The sequence below is a fragment of the Staurois parvus genome, unplaced genomic scaffold, assembly GCF_062004578.1.
Source record: "Staurois parvus isolate SC_StPar_1 unplaced genomic scaffold, SC_StPar_1.0 ptg000014l, whole genome shotgun sequence".
NCBI classification, from domain to species: Eukaryota; Metazoa; Chordata; class Amphibia; order Anura; family Ranidae; genus Staurois; species Staurois parvus.
The window spans coordinates 814385-832763 of record NW_028317810.1 but is presented as its reverse complement, the minus strand read 5'-3'; the positions used below and the strand labels follow the sequence as shown (position 1 = coordinate 832763).

The following is an 18379-nucleotide window of genomic DNA, read 5'->3' as shown; positions in this document are numbered from 1 at the left end:
TATTATGTACTCTACATGGTACATTGTTAAAATTGCAAAGACTTTAAATATATCAAGGAATTTTTTTTTTCCTGAAATTGTTTGACAATTTTTAGATGCAGCTCTTCAGATTGGTGAACCTCTGCCCAACTTTACTTCTGAAACACTCTGACTCTCTAAGATGCTCTTTCTTACACCCAATCATGTTGCTGACCTGTTGCCAATTAACCTAATTAGTTGCAAAATGTTGTTCATGCTCTTCCTTGATAGTACCACTTACTTACACAGCTTTTTGTTGTCCTGTCCCAATTTTTTTTAAACATGTTGCTGCCAACAATTTAAAAATTACCTTCCTTTTTTCAATGTTTTCTGTATTATATTGTGCATAAAATATGTTTTTTTTTGAGATATGCAAATCATTGCATTTTGTTTTTATGTAGATTTTACACAGTGTCCCAACTATTTTGGAATTGGGGTTGCAAGTCAAAATTTCTGTGGTTTCATATCTTATTCTAAGAATCCGTTTGCACATAAATAATGCATAGTGTTACAAAAATCTGCAGTGCTGTATCAAAATAAAAGTGCTTATGGTGACCTGTGGAGTTTAACTTGGGTTTATGAGATTTGCAAATCATTGCATTATGTGTTTATGTAGACTTTACACACTGTCCCAACTTTTTCGGAATTGGGTTGGTATTGTATTAGCAAACAGTCTCTGTACAGCTAAAACAAACTTCCAGGATTTTTAAAGCTCAACTCTTGTCTAGTAATGTAATTAAAAAAAACCCCTCTTTATCTCCTCACATTATAGCAAAAATATGAATCCAATGATTTTGCTCCAACTTTAATTTACAGCAATAGGCAGACCTAGTGACATCATCGCTGGGCCTGTTCTCCCCTCTCACTTGCTGCCACGGGGAGAGGGATTAACAGGGTGCATGATCAGGCCTGTTGGTAGCAAATAGGCCATAGCTGAGAGACACGTACCTGCATGTTTTCAATGTCAGTGCTGTCACACCATAGTTAGTTTGGGGTGGATGTTACTAGAAACCACAGGACTAGAAGATGTGGCAAAGTTGGTTCACTGCTCAGAGCAGAGCTGCCAGTTTCATGTTGGCTGTGCCTGCTTGCACTATGATGGAATAAAACAAAGTTGCAGGGGATGTGGCTATCAGAATTGTCAGTGTTGATTCACAAACCTGAATTAGTAAATGGCTACACCTAATCCTGCCGACTGCTTTCTGGATTGACAGCAGTGCCTCTGTTCCTAAAATCCATGTACAATGAGTTGCAGTGTGTGGGAGGAGGAGAATGAAGACACACAGTACGGCTCATGGGAAGATAAGGGAAGTTTTTTAATACTTTACGAGGCTTGTGCATCATATAGTAAATGGATTCAGCATCTGTTTAGACTGTCATAGAGAAGCTTTTAGTTGTGTTTAAGCACAAATTCATATTCTTAGGATCTCAAATATATGTCAAACATACATTTTTACCCTATTATTATAGCTGCAGGCTGGGAATGATTAGATCATCTTAAAGGGGCAGACTGGCTAAGTCAGCAATGGGCAAACTACGGCCCGGCGGACCTTTTAATCCGGCCCGCGGAGCTAGGCTCCCGCTAGGCTCCTCTCACAGTCCGCCCTGAAGACCGGTGTAGCATGAAAATCTGTCTCCTATGAGGATCTGTCCCCCTCGACGTATCTGCGCATGTGCCGGAGATCGCCGATCGGCTGCTAATGCCTGAAACTGGCACATGCGCAGATACGTCGAGGGGGACAGATCCTCATAGGAGACAGATTTTCATGTTACACCGGAACGGCGCGGGAACACGGCGAGAGGAACGCGCGGAGCAAAGGTAAGTGAATTGACACAGGGGGGACTTGGGGACTTAATATGGGGGATGAATTAATATGGGGAATGAATTACTATAGGGGGGATGAATTACTATAGGGGGGATGAATTACTATATGGGGGATGAATTACTATATGGGGGATGAATTACTATGGGGGATGAATTACTATATGGGGGATTAATTACTATGCTTACTATGGGGGAATATTACTATACTTACTATGGATGACACATACACATCATTCATCTACTCTTGGTCCGGCCCCCGGGTCCAATATATGAACCCATTGCGGCCCTCAAGTCAAAAAGTTTGCCCACCCCTGGGCTAAGTGCATTTTTTCTTTAACATTTAGCTTCCTTGGCTCTCTTCCCCCAGCCAGCTGAGTCGATATTGAAGGATCAGTAGCACCTTGAAGAGGTCAGTCCTGTGTTCTCGGTTTCTAAAACATGTTCAGCGTAAGGCTGACAGCACTGTGAAAAAAAGTAATAAAGCTCCTTCTTTATCAGGTTCTGTAGTGCAGGGCATTACAAAATGTTGATATTATTAAGAATTCAGATGATAACTGCATGTAAAGTACATTAAATGATTTTGTAATATGAATACTTTTTGTATTGTAAATAGATTAAGTGCGGTTTCTAAATTCTTTCCAAGGTACCACTTTCGCAATTCTTATTCTTAACCTTTAATAATTGACAATTGCTCATGAACAGTGAAAACAGAACTGTTGAAAGTACTCAATATAACCAGTCTTCATTAGAGACTTCAAATATGACTTGTGGATGGTTTAGACAGCAGAATAAAATAAAATAAAATATATATATATATATATATATATATATATATATATATATATATATATATATATATATAAAAATAACCACAACCACTTCTCATTTATAACCCTTGCTTACATACATATGTACTATAGTAAACATGCAAAGGCGATGTGATATACACTTAAGCACTTTCTTAACTGATGAAAAATAATATAACTGAGGGTTACAACCAAATTAAATAGTATGCATCTTAGTTTTGATATATGTTTAACAAGGTTCTTTTCATTGATTTTTGTTAAAAGTTGCATTGCTATTAAAGAGCAGTGCATTTTACCTGTGGGTAGGAAGACACATGCAATTTGCATGCATTCCCCAACCCACATGCAGCAGGTAAAGTAAGTATTGAACACGTCACCATTTTTCTCAGTAAATATATTTCTAAAGGTGCTATTGATATGAAATGTTCACCACGTCAGTAAAAAAATCATGCAATCCATACATACAAAGAAAACAAAAAAAATAAGTTCACAAATTAAGTTATGTATACTAATATGGTATGTCACAGGGAAAAAAATATTGAACACGCTAAGTGAAATTTATTTAATACGTCATACAAAATCCTTTATTGGCAATGACAGCTTCAAAACTCCTCCTGTATGGAGAAACATTCTTCCACACAAACAGTCTTCAAATCTTGAAGGTCCCATGGGCCTCTTCTATGAACTCTGACCTTTAGTTCTTTCCATAGAGTTTCTATTGGATTTAAATCAGGTGATTGGCTGGGCCATTCTGGCAGCTTTATTTTCTCTTTGAAACCAATTGAGAGTTTCCTTGGTTTTGTGTTTGAGATGATTGTCTTGTTGAAATGTCCACCCTTGTTTCATCGTCATCATCCTGGTAGATGGCAGCATATTTTTATCAAAAATGTCTTGGTACATTTTTCCATTCATCCTTCCTTCAATGATAAGAGGTTTGCCAGTACCCTATACCGAAAAACAGCCCCACACCATGATGTTCCCACCTCCAAACTTCACTGTTGGTATTGGGGTGTTTTTGGGGTGATGTGCAGTGCCATTTGACCTCCAGACATGGCATCCAGAGTTAAATTTTGTCCTCATCTGACCAGACTATATTCTCCCAGTATTTCACAGGCTTGTCTAAATGCTTTGCAGCAAACTTTAAACGAGCTTCAACATGCTTTTTCTTCAGCAATGGAGTCTTGCTTGGTGAGTGTGCATACAGGCCATGGCGGGTGAGTGCATTACTTATTGTTTTCTTTGAAACAAATGTACCTGGTAATTCCAGGTCTTTGCTCTTGGACAACTCTACTGATAATTCTTTTTACTCCTCTGTCAGGAATCTTGGGAGGATCAACTGGTTCTTTCCACTTCCAGATTATGGCCCCAACAGTGCTCACTGGAACACTCAAACATTTAGAAATCTTTCTGAAACCTATGCCATCAGTATGTTTTGCAACAATAAAATTGCGAAGATCTTGAGAGAGCTCTTTGCTTTTTATGTGACACCTTGGTAATGAGCCACTTTTTTATAGACCATCAGTTGAGACTGAACAAGCAGATATTAATTTACACTGACAAGGGGCAGGATTGATTTCAGCTGGTGTCTTGGCTTTCCATGCCTTTTTAAACCTCCCTTTATGTGTTCAATCATTTTTCCCTGTGTTTAACTTATTTGTTTTTGTTTCTTTGTATGTATGGATTGCATGGGTTGTTACCGACATGTAGTGAAAGTTTAAAGTTAATAGCACTTTTAGAAATATATTTACTGAGAAATATGGTGATGGGTTCAATACTTATTTTACCAGCTGTATGTGTGAGCCTAGCCTAAAGCATAGTCCAATTTGCTCCAATGGGGGAAAAAATAAATTTCTTCTTGATCCCCCAGAAAGAAATCAAATGATTTCTGGATTAACAATCCCTGGTATTGTTACCTACAAAAGTTAATATTCAGTTATGTCTAGGAATTTAGTTGTTAATAAACCCAGGACCCTGCATTCACTATATCTGGTCTCTCACAGTACACACAACATGGAAATGCAACTATGTTAGTAAATATAAACTGCTAAATACCAATTCTCAGCAGCAGTTACAGTGAAGGAAATAAGTATTTGATCCCCTGCTGATTTTGAATGTTTGCCTACTCACAAAGAAATGACCAGTCTAAAAATCGAATGGTAGGTGTATTATAACACTGAGAGACAGAATAGCAACAAAAAATTCTAAAGAAATGCATGTCTAACAAATTATGCACTGATTTGCACGTTCATGAGGGAAATAAGTATTTGATCCCCTATCATTCAGCAGCATTTCTGGTCACCAGGTATCTTTCATACAGGTAACAAGCTGGGATTAGAAGCAGTCTCTTAAAGGGAGTGCTGCTAATCGCATTTTGTTACCTGTATAAAAGACACCTGTCCACAGGAGCAAACAATCAGATTCCAAGCTCTCCACCATGGCAAAGACCAAAGAGCTGTCCAAAGATGTCAGGGACAAGATTGTAGACCTACACAAGGCTGGACTGAGCTACAAAACTATCGCCAATCAGCTTGGTGAAAAGGTGACAACCGTTGGTGCAATCATTCGCAAATGGGAGAAAGACCAAACAACTGTCAATGATCTCCAGGCAGCTGTGACCACAGTCACCAAGAAAACAATTGATAACACATTACACCGACAAGGATTGAAATCCTACAGTGCCCACAAGGTCCTTCTGCTCAAGAAAGCACATGTCCAGGCCCATCTGAAGTTTGCCACTGAACATCTGAATGATGCAGAGGAGGTCTGGTTGAAAGTGTTGTGGTCAGATGAGACCAAAATCGAGCTGTTTGGCATCAACTTAACTCGCCGTGTTTGGAGGGGGAGGAATGCTGCCTATGACCCCAAGAACACCATCCCAGCTGTCAAACATGGTGGTGGAAACATTCTGCTTTGGGGGTGTTTTTCTGCTAAGGGGACAGGACACCGCATCAAAGGGACGATGGACGGGGAAATGTACCATCAAATCTTGGGTGAGAACCTTCTTCCCTCAGCCAGGGCATTGAAAATGGGTCGTGGATGGGTGTTCTAGCATGACAATGACCCAAAACACACGGCCAAGGCAACAAAGGAGTGGCTCAAGAAGAAGCACATTAAGGTCCTGGAGTGGCCTAGCCAGTCTCCAGACCTTAATCCGATTGAAATACTTTGGAGGGAGCTGAAAGTTCAAGTTGCCAAACGTCAGCCACCAAACCTCAAAGATTTGGAGAGGATCTACCAAGAGGAGTGAGCCAAAATCCCTCCTGAGATGTGTGCAAACCTGGTGGCCAACTACAGGAAATGTCTGACCTCTGTAATTGCCAACAAGGGATTTTCCACCGAGTACTAAGTCATGTTTTGTGATGGGGATCAAATACTTATTTCCCTCATGAACATGCAAATCAGTGCATAATTTGTTAGACATGCATTTTTTTTCAATTTTTTTGTTGCTATTCTGTCTCTCAGTATTACAATACATCTACCATTTAATTTTTAGACTGATCATTTCTTTGTGAGTGGGCAAACATTCAAAATCAGCAGGGGATCAAATACGTATTTCTTTCACTGTAGAAGTCACATGACTGCTCTATCAGCGTCCAGCTAAGCCCATGCTAAAGCTTTGTATGAGTTTTCATTTTCCTCCAGGAAGATGCAGAATCCCTGACCTTTGTCTGGACAGTGCTGATTGGCCCTGTGCTGATCACACGCACTCTCCCCAAAAAAAAAAAAAAACACCTCTCTAGCAATACGCACCAAACTGAGCACGTGCAGAGTGACTCCACACGATATGTCTTATCAGGAGATAAGAAGGGGGCACTGGAAGAAGGGGAGGATCAGAAAAGTCAGGATCAAACAACATTTTTACACATTGCAAATGATTAACCCCTTAAGTTCCACAGAGAGTATAACAAGCATGCTTTACTGCATATACAGAATGATTGTACTGTTGTAGATTTAGTAACACTTTAGGAATGCATCCAGCCCTTTTTTAAACAATCTATTCAGCTGCCCAGAACTAGTTCTTTAGGGAGTCTATTCCACACTTTCACAGCTCTTACTGTGAAGAAGCCTTTTTTTAGGTGTAGAGAGTGCGCTCTTGTCCTTTGTAATGACCTTAACCACTTCAATACTGAGCACTTTTACCCCCTTTCTGCCCAGGCCAATTTTCAGCGCTCTCACACTTTGACAATTGCGCAGTCATGCACCGCTGTACCCAAACTAAGTTACTAGTGCATTTTTTTCTTAAAGATTTCTTTTTTCATAATACACCGTGACCAGAGTAGTATAATGTTACCATAGTAACATTGTACTTCTTTGGGGAAGTGATCAGTATTTTTTTTTTTTTACACATTAGGATTGCTTATAGCAAAGAATTTCTTTAATATAAGCAAGCCTTTAACTGAATTAAATTGTTTCATTCAGGTTTCTTTGTTATGATTAGCCACAGCTAATCACATAACACAGATGGGCTGTGATTTTCCCCATTCTATACATGTGATCACTGTGACCCATCACAGCTAGTGACACAATTGTATACAATGGATGGCATGAAAGGAAGTCATACATTGTTTACAATTGTCGTGTGACCGGATGTGATTGGTCACAGCAGGTCATATGGTACTGGCAATGGACCAGTACGCAGATCTGTCATTGGCTCAGTGTCCGAGGTATACAGCTGGTGACAGATCTCGCCACAGCGTGGCCCTGTGGGCACGCGTGAGCACGCAATCCAGGAAGGACGCCACAGGACGCCCACCCAGATCGACGAGAGTCCCGCTCGCCCGTCATTCTGTTATTGGCCAGGCAAGAACAGGTTAAAGTGAATAACTCCAAATTGATGATATGGAGTGTGTTAAAGGACACTATTATGGATCAGAATAGAGGATATTAAAATATTGAGCACACTGAAGCACTTTACATGTGACAAATACAAACTTACTAGTGCTTGCACATAATAGTAGTATTTTATTCATGATAGTATATAGGGGTTGCACAATATATGGATAAAGGTATATTTTTAAGAGAGCAGTAACATATATATATATAAATATTTTATTTATTTATTTAACCACTTGCCAATAGCCCTGCAGCCACTCCGCGCAAAATCATATATATATGATTCTGCATTTCTGGGTAGGGGGCACCATCCCATCTGTGCTGTCAATGGCTCCTGTAGGTGTCAATCACCAGGTCCAAGGCCAGCGATTCAGCGGAGAAACTGACAAGAGAGAGATCTGTAAGTGTAAACACAGATCTCTCTCCTATAAGCGGGGACGTGCTTGTTTTTATCTCTCTGCAAAGCAGGGAGATAAAAGTCAGCATGTCTCCTAGTAAAACACTACACAATACACAATTAAATCAATCCCTAACACACATTTAACCCTTTGATCACCCCAGATGTTAACCCCTTCCTGCCCAGTGTGGGTTGGTACAGTGTCAGGTGGCAGTGCTTTTTATTAGCAGCGATCACTGGAGATGTCAGTGGCAGTTAGTTAGTGTCAGAATGGCCGCCGTACTATCGCAAGCCCGCTATAAGTTGCTGATCGCTGCCATTACAAGTATTAAAAAATAAATAAATAAAAATTCCAGCATATATACCGCCATTTGTAGACACTATAACTTTTATGCAAGCCAATTAGAATACACTTACTGGGATTTTTTTTTTTGTACTAAAAACGTAACAGAATACATTTTGGCCTAAATTTATGATTTTTTGTTGTTGTTGTTTTACTGGATATGTGTCATAGCAAAAAGTAAAAAATAGTTTTGTTTTTTTTTAATTTTCGGTCTTTTTGAATTTTTAAAATATAAAAAAACCCATTGGTGATCAAATATCACCATAAGAAAGTTCTATTTATGTGAAAAACATTATATCAATTTCATTTGTGTACAGTGTTGCATGACCACGAAATTGTAGTGCAGCACCATATAGCAAAAAAATGGCCTGGTCATGAAGGGGGGTAAATCTTCTGGAGGGCAAGTGGATAATTATATACTGGTTAGCTATTGAGGGAGATATCTTTGTACAGAAGCTGGGGTTATACACACCATACAACTGTGGGTTTATAAATATCCTGAAATCCTGGTCTTTGCACTGTAGATGTAGGGTGGCCAATTATGGTGCAACTCCCATGCATGTGATGGAGTTGTCCCTTTCTGTCTCTCGGTTCCTAACTTTGGCAATCTGATAGATGCCAGGAGTGTATGATGTACACTCCATATGTTGCAGGCAGTGTAAGGTATTAAAAATATGCTAGAAAAAAAACACATATAATGTAAAACCAGTACCTATTATGTGTATATGTACACACATATACAAATCGGAGCAACACCAGTTCATATACTATGTGTATATGTACACATATATGCAGAGTAACACCAGTTCATATATGTGCATATGTACACACATATACATAGCAGGGCAACACCAGTTGATATACTATGTGTATATGTACACATATATACAGAGCAGAGCAATACTAGTTCATATACTATGTGCATATGTACACACATATATAGAGCAGAGAAACACCAGTTTATATACAGTACATTACCAAAAGTATTGGAACAGCCCTCCAAAGCATTGGATTCAGGTGTTCCAATCACCTACAGTTGCAAGAAAAAGTATGTGAACCCCTTGGGATTACGTGGAGTTTTGCATGAATTGGCATAAAATGTGCTCTGAACGTCATCTAAGTCACAACAATAGAATAACACAGTCTGCTGAACATAATACTACACAAACATTAGATGTTGCCATGGTTTAATTGCACATAACATGTAAACATTCACAGTGCAGGGAGGAAAAAATATGTGAACCTTTGGACTTAATAACTGGTTGACCCTCCTTTGGCAGCAATAACCTCAACCAAACGTTTCCTGTAGTTGCAGATCAGACCTGCACAACGATCTGGAGTAATTTTGGACCACTCCTCTTCACAAAACTGTTTCAGTGTAGCAATATTATTGGGATGTCTGGTGTGAATCGCTCTCTTAAGGTCATGCCACAGCATTTCAATCGGTTTGAGGTCAGGACTCTGACTGGGCCACTCCAGAAGGCGTATTCTGTGCTGTTGCAGCCATTGTTTTGTTGAATTACTTGTATGCTTTGAGTCATTGTCCTGTTGCATCACCCATCCTCTGCGGAGCTTCAGTTGGCGGACAGATGGTCGTACATTTTCCTGCAAAATGTCTTGATAAACTCTGGAATTCAATTTCCCATCAATGACAACAATCCGTCCAGGCCCTGAGGCAGCAAAGCAGCCCCAAACCATGATTCTCCCTCCGCCATGTTTTACAGTGGGGATGAGGTTTTGATGTTGTGCTGTGCCTTTTTTTCTCCACACAGTGTTGTGTGTTCTTCCCAAACAACTCAATCTTGGTTTCATCTGTCCACAGTATATTTTGCCAGTAGTGCTGTGGAACATCCAGGTGCTCTTTTGCAAACTTCAAACGTGCTGCAATATTCTTTTTGGACAGCAATGGCTTCCTCCATGGTGTCCTCGCATGTACTCCATTCTTGTTTAATGTTTTCCTTATTGTAGATGTGTCAACAAAAATGTTAGCATGTGCCAGAGATTTCTGTAGGTCTTTAGCTGACACTCTGGGATTCTTCTTTACCTCATGCAGCATTCTGCGCTGTGCTCTTGCAGTCATTTTTACAGGACGACCACGCCTAGGGAGAGTAGCAACAGTGCTAAACTTTCTCCATTTGTAGACAGTCTGTCTTACCATGGACACATGAACATCAAGGCTTTTGGAGATCATTTTGTAACCCTTTCCAGCTTCAGGCAAGTCAGCAATTCTTGATCGTGGGTCTTCTGAGAGCTCTTTTCTGTGAGGCATGGTTCACATCAGACAGTGCTTCTTGAAACCAGTAAACCCAAAACAGGTGTATGTTTTTAAGGGCAGGACAGCTGTCAGCAACACATCCAATATCATCACACTGACTGGAGTCAAGGTTGGTTCACTCCTGGCTCCAATTAGCTCTGGGAGAAGTCATTAAGCTAGGGCCTCACATACTTTTTCCTCCCTGCACTGTGAATGTTTACATGTTATGTGCAATTAAACCATGGCAACATCTAATGTTTGTGTAGTATTATGTTCAGCAGACTGTGTTCTTCTATTGTTGTGACTTAGATGACGTTCAGAGCACATTTTATGCCCAATTCATGCAAAACGCCACATAATCCCAAGGGGTTCACATACTTTTTCTTGCAACTGTACATGGCCACAGGTGTATAAAATCAAGCACCGAGGCCTGCAGACTGCTTCTAAAACATTTGTGAAAGAATGGGTCGCTCTCAGGCACTCAGTGAATTCAAGCGTGGTACCGTGATAGGTTGCCACCTGTGCAATAAGTCCATCCGTGAAATTTCCTTGCTTCTAAATATTCCACGGTCAACTGTTAGTGGTATTATAACAAAGTGGAAGCAACTGGGAACAACAGCAACTCAGCCACCAAGTGGTAGGCCACGTAAAATGACAGAGCAGAGTCAGTGCATGCTGAAGCGCACAGTGCGCAGAAGTTGCCAACTGTCTGCAGAGTCAATAGCTAAATACCTCCAAACTTCATGTGGCCTTCAGGTTAGTACAACAACAATGCGTAGAGAGCTTCATGGAATGGGTTTCCATGGCCTAGCAGCTGCAACCAAGCCTTACATCACCAAGTGCAATGCAAAGCGTCAGATGCAGTGGTGTAAAGTACGCCGCCACTGGACTCTACAGCAGTGGAGACGTGTTCTCTGGCGTAACGAATCACACTTCTCTGTCTGGCAATCCAATGGACGTGTCTGGCTTTGTTGGTTGCCAGGAGAACGGTACTTGCCTGACTACATTGTGCCAAGTGTTAAGTTTGGTGGAGGGGGGATTATGGTGTGGGGTTGTTTTTCAGGGGTTGGGCTTGGCCCCTTAGTTCCAGTGAAGATAACTCTTAAGGTGTCAGCATACCAAGACATTTTGGACAATTTCATGATCCCAACTTTGTAGGAACAGTTTGGGGATGGCTCTTTCCTATTCCAACATGACTGCGCACCACTGCACAAAACAAGGTCCATAAAAACATGGATGAGCGAGTTTGGAGTGGAGGAACTTGACTGGCCTGCATAGAGTCATGACCTCAACCTCTGGCACGAATTAGAGTGGAGACTGCAAGCTAGTCCTTCTCGTCCGACATCAGTGCCTGATACAAATGTGCTTCTGGAATAATGATCAAACATTCCCACAGACACTCCTAAACCTTATGGACAGCCTTCCCAGGGGAGTTGAAGCTGTTATAGCTGCAAAGGGTGGGCCAACTCAATATTGAACCTTACAGACTGGGATGCCATTAAAGTTCATGTGTGTCTCAAGGCAGGCATACCAATACTTTTGGCAATGAAGTGAATGTGTGCATATGAACACATATATACAGTGCAGACCAACAACAGGTCATACAGGTGTATACTTACACATATACAGTACTGTATATATAGAGCAAGCAATATCAGTTCATATACAAATCCATGGAAACCTTTGTGCTAGCACAAAGAGGGGCCACAATACTTGACAGATTTTGTCATAATAAAATATAGCAGACAGGGAAAAGGAAAACAAAGATAGACTACACTGAGGAAGCAAAAGTTGTTGAAGGAAGAAAATCACAAATGATTAATTGTGCAATTCTGACAACTAGATATGCAGTAAATATGAGTATAATAAACAGGTCTTTCTTACAGAGCACACGGTCTGATGATTATTGGTACCTACATGTCTGCAGCATTTCCTGGAGGTTTATATTTAAGGATACCAAGAATGTTTAACATTCTCTTTGCTGTTTGATCAGGTGTTTCCTCACGAATATCAACAGAATGCTGCAAAGACAAAAATATTAATAAATAATACATATCACACTATTATCGTTATACAGAGAGAAGAGTGAAAAAGAATTCATTCTTGTGGATTGTATTAAATTCTTGTGATGTCACGATCCCATAAGTGTATTCATCATTCTAAATACTCTTTCACGTTTAAACGTAAACAATCCAGACAAGCCATGCCATGAGTTTTTTATGGTTCAAGCTCAGTCTTTCTTCCTGTTTGGGAGCATTTGCCTTTCAGGACCATGACTATTTTATACCTCTGCTTCAGAAGGAAAAATATTGACTTCTAACTTCCCTAAAACCTAGCACCTGCTTTCTGCTGCTGATACTGCCTCTTTCGTGATAAAGTAGAAACTGCCATGATTCCACATTTTAATTTATAAAAACCTATCCACATGCTGAGAACCCAAAATGCAAATATATTGAATTGGTAACCACACAGTATATACTGATTATATCAATTTCCGTTGAGAAAAAACATTCCCCTCTGGGTGATCTATGTAAATTGCAGGGATTTTTTAAAAATTAGTTGCAGATTCCTACCATTTGTTATTCTGAAGTAATAGCAGTTTGTCTGTGTCCATGTGAGTGAATCTGTATGGGAGTGGTTTTATAATTATCAATCAGCTGCTGCACCAGCAGGGGGCATTACATAAGTGGTTTGTGTTATGGCGCTGCATCAATATAACTGACAATTGCGCGGTCATGCAACACTGCACCAAAATTAAATTTACGTCCTTTTTTTCCCCACAAAATTTGATTTTTATACTGGACATGTTTTATAGCAAAAAGTCCAAAAAAAACCACCAAAAGAAATTTGGTGGTATTTGATCGCCTGTGCGTTTTTAATTTTTTTGTGCTATAAAAAAAGAATGACAATTTTGAGAAGAAAAAAAACAATACTTTGGACTTTTTGCTATAAAACATGTCCAGTATAAAAATAAAATTTCGACATAAATGAAGGCGAAAATGTATTCTGCGACATGTCTTTGCTAAAAATCCCAATACGTGTAAATTAATTGGTTTACGTGAAAGTTATAGCGTTTACAAATGGCAGTATAGATACTGGATTTATTTTTTTTATATACTAATAATAGTGGCGATCAGTGACTTATGGCGGCAAGCAACGACTTATGGCGGTGATCAGCGACTTATGACAGGACTCCGGGACTACGGTGGACAATCTGAAACTGGGGGGGAACTGACTTGGGGTCACTGACATCCCCAGTGACACCAATACAGTGATCAATGCAAAAAAAAAAACACTGACATTGTAATAATGGCTCTGGGGAGGAAGAGGTTAACATTTGGAGGCAATCAAAGGGTTAACTGTGTGAGGGGAGTGTTTTACTAAGGGGCGGGAGGTGTGTACTTCACTGTTACACACTGTTCCGGAAGGCTGTGCCCAGCAATCCACAACAGTGTGCTGAAAACTGACAGGGAGGAAAGCGCCATTAAAAACAATGCAACCTTCCTCTGCGTCAGTGTCTGCCGGCAATCGGCGGGTAATCACCTGCCGGGATCCTGTGATTGACACCCACGGCCGTGATCGGTGCCACAGGTAGGGCGAGCGTGCACCCCCTACCCTGAAATGCAGGATCACGTTTATATAAGTGATCCTGCGCACAGGGGCCGCCTTGTAGCAGTATATGTACTGCAGGGCAGTCCCCTAGTGGTTAAGTATACCATCTGTGTACAAAACGCCTCAAGGTAGCCATGTTGCATTGGATTTTACAGAAAATTACAGCACTACAGATTCAAAAGGAAAGGTAATTTTAATAACACTCAATAACAATATTACTTGAATCACAATTGTAATATATATATATATATATATATATATATATATTTATTTATTTTTTTATATGCAAGCAGTGTAAGCACCCAATTTTGTATTATAACAGTCTCTTGTAAATTCCCTTTAGAACTGAGCTGGAAGAGGGAGAAGCAGAAGTTGTACTACAGTGCAGAATAAGGGCAGAGCGACAGAGATGATCTCATGTGCTGCTTCTTCTTCCAATGTCCATTCATAGGCTGGGGGAGGGACAAGACCTGTAAGTGTTACCTACAGTGTTATTAAAGGAAATTTTTCTAATTAAAATAATAAATATAAATAAATATACTCATCTGCTCTGTGCAATGGTATTACACAGAGCGGCACCAAACCTCCTTTTCTAGGGTCCCCCGCTGGCAACCTTGGCTTCCCCATTTCTGCTGTAGGGGGAAGATGTGCAGGCTTGTCTGTCCATAGACACACACTGCTGCTCAGTCTCGCCCCCCCCCCCCTCACTCCTGACAGAATTTGATTGGCAGCAGCAGGAACCAATGGCTCCTGCTGCTGCCTCTGAGTCCTGTGAGGAGAGAGAGAAAGCAGCAATGCTGCACTTTGGTACAGTGGACTGAAAGAGAAGCAAGGTATGTATTTGGTGGTGGATGGGGGGGGGGGGGGAGTGTTGTTGGGAGGAGCTAATACTGGAAGGCTTCTTTTTTTTTATCTTAAGGCTTATATCTGAGAACTGGATTGTATATTTAGCTGTTTGCTAGGAAGTTTAAACTAAGACCAACACAGTCAAGTTTTAGTATATAAAACCCCAGCATAAAAGACATTTTAATTTATAGTTAGTTATTTAAATGAATAGGTAGATGACTTTGAAGCATCTATAAACATTTGGAGGTAGCTGGTGATCAGTAATCGCACTTCAGAGAGGAGATTTAGATAAGATGCATACATTGAGGTAAGGAAACTAGAGAATCATTCAATACAACTGTGAAAAACTGGTCCACATTTTTCTCTCTGGTTAAAACCCCCTGTAGGACTTCAATAATTTTGTCTATCAAAATTAGGATTAATTAGAAAGTGGCCTTCTTTATGGGAAACTCCAAGTAGAAGAGGGCATATTAGCGATATCCTAATACAGATGAAGTTCAATTATTTCCTGCTCTAATGTTTAAAAGTTTATAAACATTTTAAAGAGGAAGAAAAATGTGTTGGTGGAGGGTGAGCTTTTGCTATAATCTGCAAGTATGCATGGCATACTTGAAGATTGCGGCACACATCTACTGTACCTCTTTTTGTACTTTTCTCACAAAAAATTGTGTTTGAAAAACTGCTGTGCAAATTTCATATGACATAAAAACATGCAAAATCCACCATTTTATTCTCTAGGGTCTCAGTTTAAAAATATATATATACAGTCAGGTCCATAAATATTGGGACATCGACACAATTCTAACATTTTTGTCTCTATACACCACCACAATGGATTTGAAATGAAACGAACAAGATGTGCTTTAACTGCAGACTGTCAGCTTTAATTTGAGGGTATTTACATCCAAATCAGGCGAACAGTGTAGGAATTACAACAGTTTGCATATGTGCCTCCCACTTGTTAAGGGACCAAAAGTAATGGGACAATTGGCTTCTCAGCTGTTCCATGGCCAGGTGTGTGTTATTCCCTCATTATCCCAATTACAATGAGCAGATAAAAGGTCACAAAGTTCATTTCAAGTGTGCTATTTGCATTTGGAATCTGTTGCTGTCAACTCTCAAGATGAGATCCAAAGAGCTGTCACTATCAGTGAAGCAAGCCATCATTAGGCTGAAAAAACAAAACAAACCCATCAGAGAGATAGCAAAAACATTAGGCGTGGCCAAAACAACTGTTTGGAACATTCTTAAAACGAAGGAACGCACCGGTGAGCTCAGCAACCGCAAAAGACCCGGAAGACCACGGAAAACAACTGTGGTGGATGACCGAAGAATTCTTTCCCTGGTGAAGAAAACACCCTTCACAACAGTTGGCCAGATCAAGAACACTCTCCAGGAGGTAGGTGTATGTGTGTCAAAGTCAACAATCAAGAGAAGACTTCACCAGAGTGAATACAGAGGGTTCACCACAAGATGTAAACCATTGGTGAGCCTCAAAAACAGGAAGGCCAGGTTAGAGTTTGCCAAACGACATCGAAGAAAGCCTTCACAGTTCTGGAACAACATCCTATGGACAGATGAGACCGAGATCAACTTGTACCAGAGTGATGGGAAGAGAAGAGTATGGAGAAGGAAAGGAACTGCTCATGATCCTAAGCATACCACCTCATCAGTGAAGCATGGTGGTGGTAGTGTCATGGCGTGAGCATGTATGGCTGCCAATGGAACTGGTTCTCTTGTATTTATTGATGATGTGACTGCTGACAAAAGCAGCAGGATGAATTCTGAAGTGTTTCGGGCAATATTATCTGCTCATATTCAGCCAAATGCTTCAGAACTCATTGGACGCTTCACAGTGCAGATGGATAATGACCCAAAGCATACTGCAAAAGCAACCAAAGAGTTTTTTAAGGAAAAGAAGTGGAATGTTATGCAATGGCCAAGTTAATCACCTTACCTGAATCCGATTGAGCATGCATTTCACTTGCTGAAGACAAAACTGAAGGGAAAATGCCCCAAGAACAAGCAGGAACTGAAGAGAGTTGCAGTAGAGGCCTGGCAGAGCATCACCAGGGATGAAACCCAGCGTCTGGTGATGTCTATGCGTTCCACACTTCAGGCTGTAATTGACTGCAAAGGATTTGCAACCAAGTATTAAAAAGTGAAAGTTTGATTTATGATTATTATTCTGTCCCATTACTTTTGGTCCCTTAACAAGTGGGAGGCACATATGCAAACTGTTGTAATTCCTACACCGTTCACCTGATTTGGATGTAAATACCCTCAAATTAAAGCTGACAGTCTGCAGTTAAAGCGCATCTTGTTCGTTTCATTTCAAATCCATTGTGGTGGTGTATAGAGCCAAAAATGTTAGAATTGTGTAGATGTCCCAATATTTATGGACCTGACTGTATATGATGTTCTGGGGTTCTTGGTATTTTTCTAGCTAAAAAAAAAATATAGATTTTTACATTACAGGAGAGAAGTGTCAGAATAGGGTTGGGAAGCAAGTGGTTAGAATTATGGCAAGTGTTCCCTGCTGTTGCATCTATTAGGGTCACAAAGAGGCCCTTTTGTATATAAGGATAGCAGTGAACTATCCCAAAGCTTAAGGCTACATTCACACTAGCATTGTGTGCAGGCGGCAGAGAGGCATTTGGGAAGCATTTTTACCGCTTCCCAAACGCCTCTGACAATTCTGCACATTGCAGCACATGGTGCTGTTCTAACGGGAGCGTCAGCGTCGCGGCAAAACGGACGCCTCTGGTCGAGTCAGGAGGTGTTGTAGCCTCCTATTCTAGTCTATGGTGCCGCTCCACAAACGTCCGGCCGGGCGGTTGCGGCGCGGTTGCGGGGTGTTTTTTGGAGCGGTAACACCATTTAAACTTCATTATAGGCGTTTGCGGAGCATTTTTAACGCTCGGCAAATGCCTAGCCACCGCCGCTAAACCGCACATGCGGCGTTTGCCGAGCGTTAAAAAACGCTCCGCAAACGCCGGACCAACGCTTGCCAAACGCTATAGGGGCGTTTGGCAAGCGTTAGTAAAACAGTCAAGTGTGAACGAGCCCTTTACCAAGCTGAAGACATCATTTGCTTGAAACAACTAGATCTGGAGGATCTTGAGTCACAAAAAAAATATTTTCACATGGGTGAAAGGTATATGTATGCACCATGCAGTGCCTGTTTTTATGATCTGCTCTTAACAGGTTTAGTTACACTTCTTGACAGCTTTGCTTTAGAGGTAATATACCATCTTTTCAATATTTATTTCAAATATATACTGTAGAGGAGACCAACTTGAAGTAAAAAATCTTATCATTGCTCGTTGTTTTAAAAAAACATTGTTTTTATGTATATGCAGTTTGAAATTACACATAGGCTCTTTACACAAACTTTCTGTTTTGCATGGCTTCTGTTTTGCAGAAGTTTCACTGCAGAACAAGT

General features: G+C 40.5%; 1 protein-coding gene across 1 annotated transcript in view; it reads right to left on the bottom strand.

Annotated features, from left to right (window-relative positions):
• The window catches only part of IFT81 (intraflagellar transport 81), a 227136-nt gene that overhangs the window by 190922 nt on the left and 17835 nt on the right, over positions 1–18379 (bottom strand). The window contains exon 3 of the mRNA XM_089676578.1: positions 12394–12497. Coding sequence (XP_089532704.1) covers positions 12394–12497 — 104 coding nt within the window. The remainder of the gene's footprint in view (positions 1–12393; positions 12498–18379) is intronic.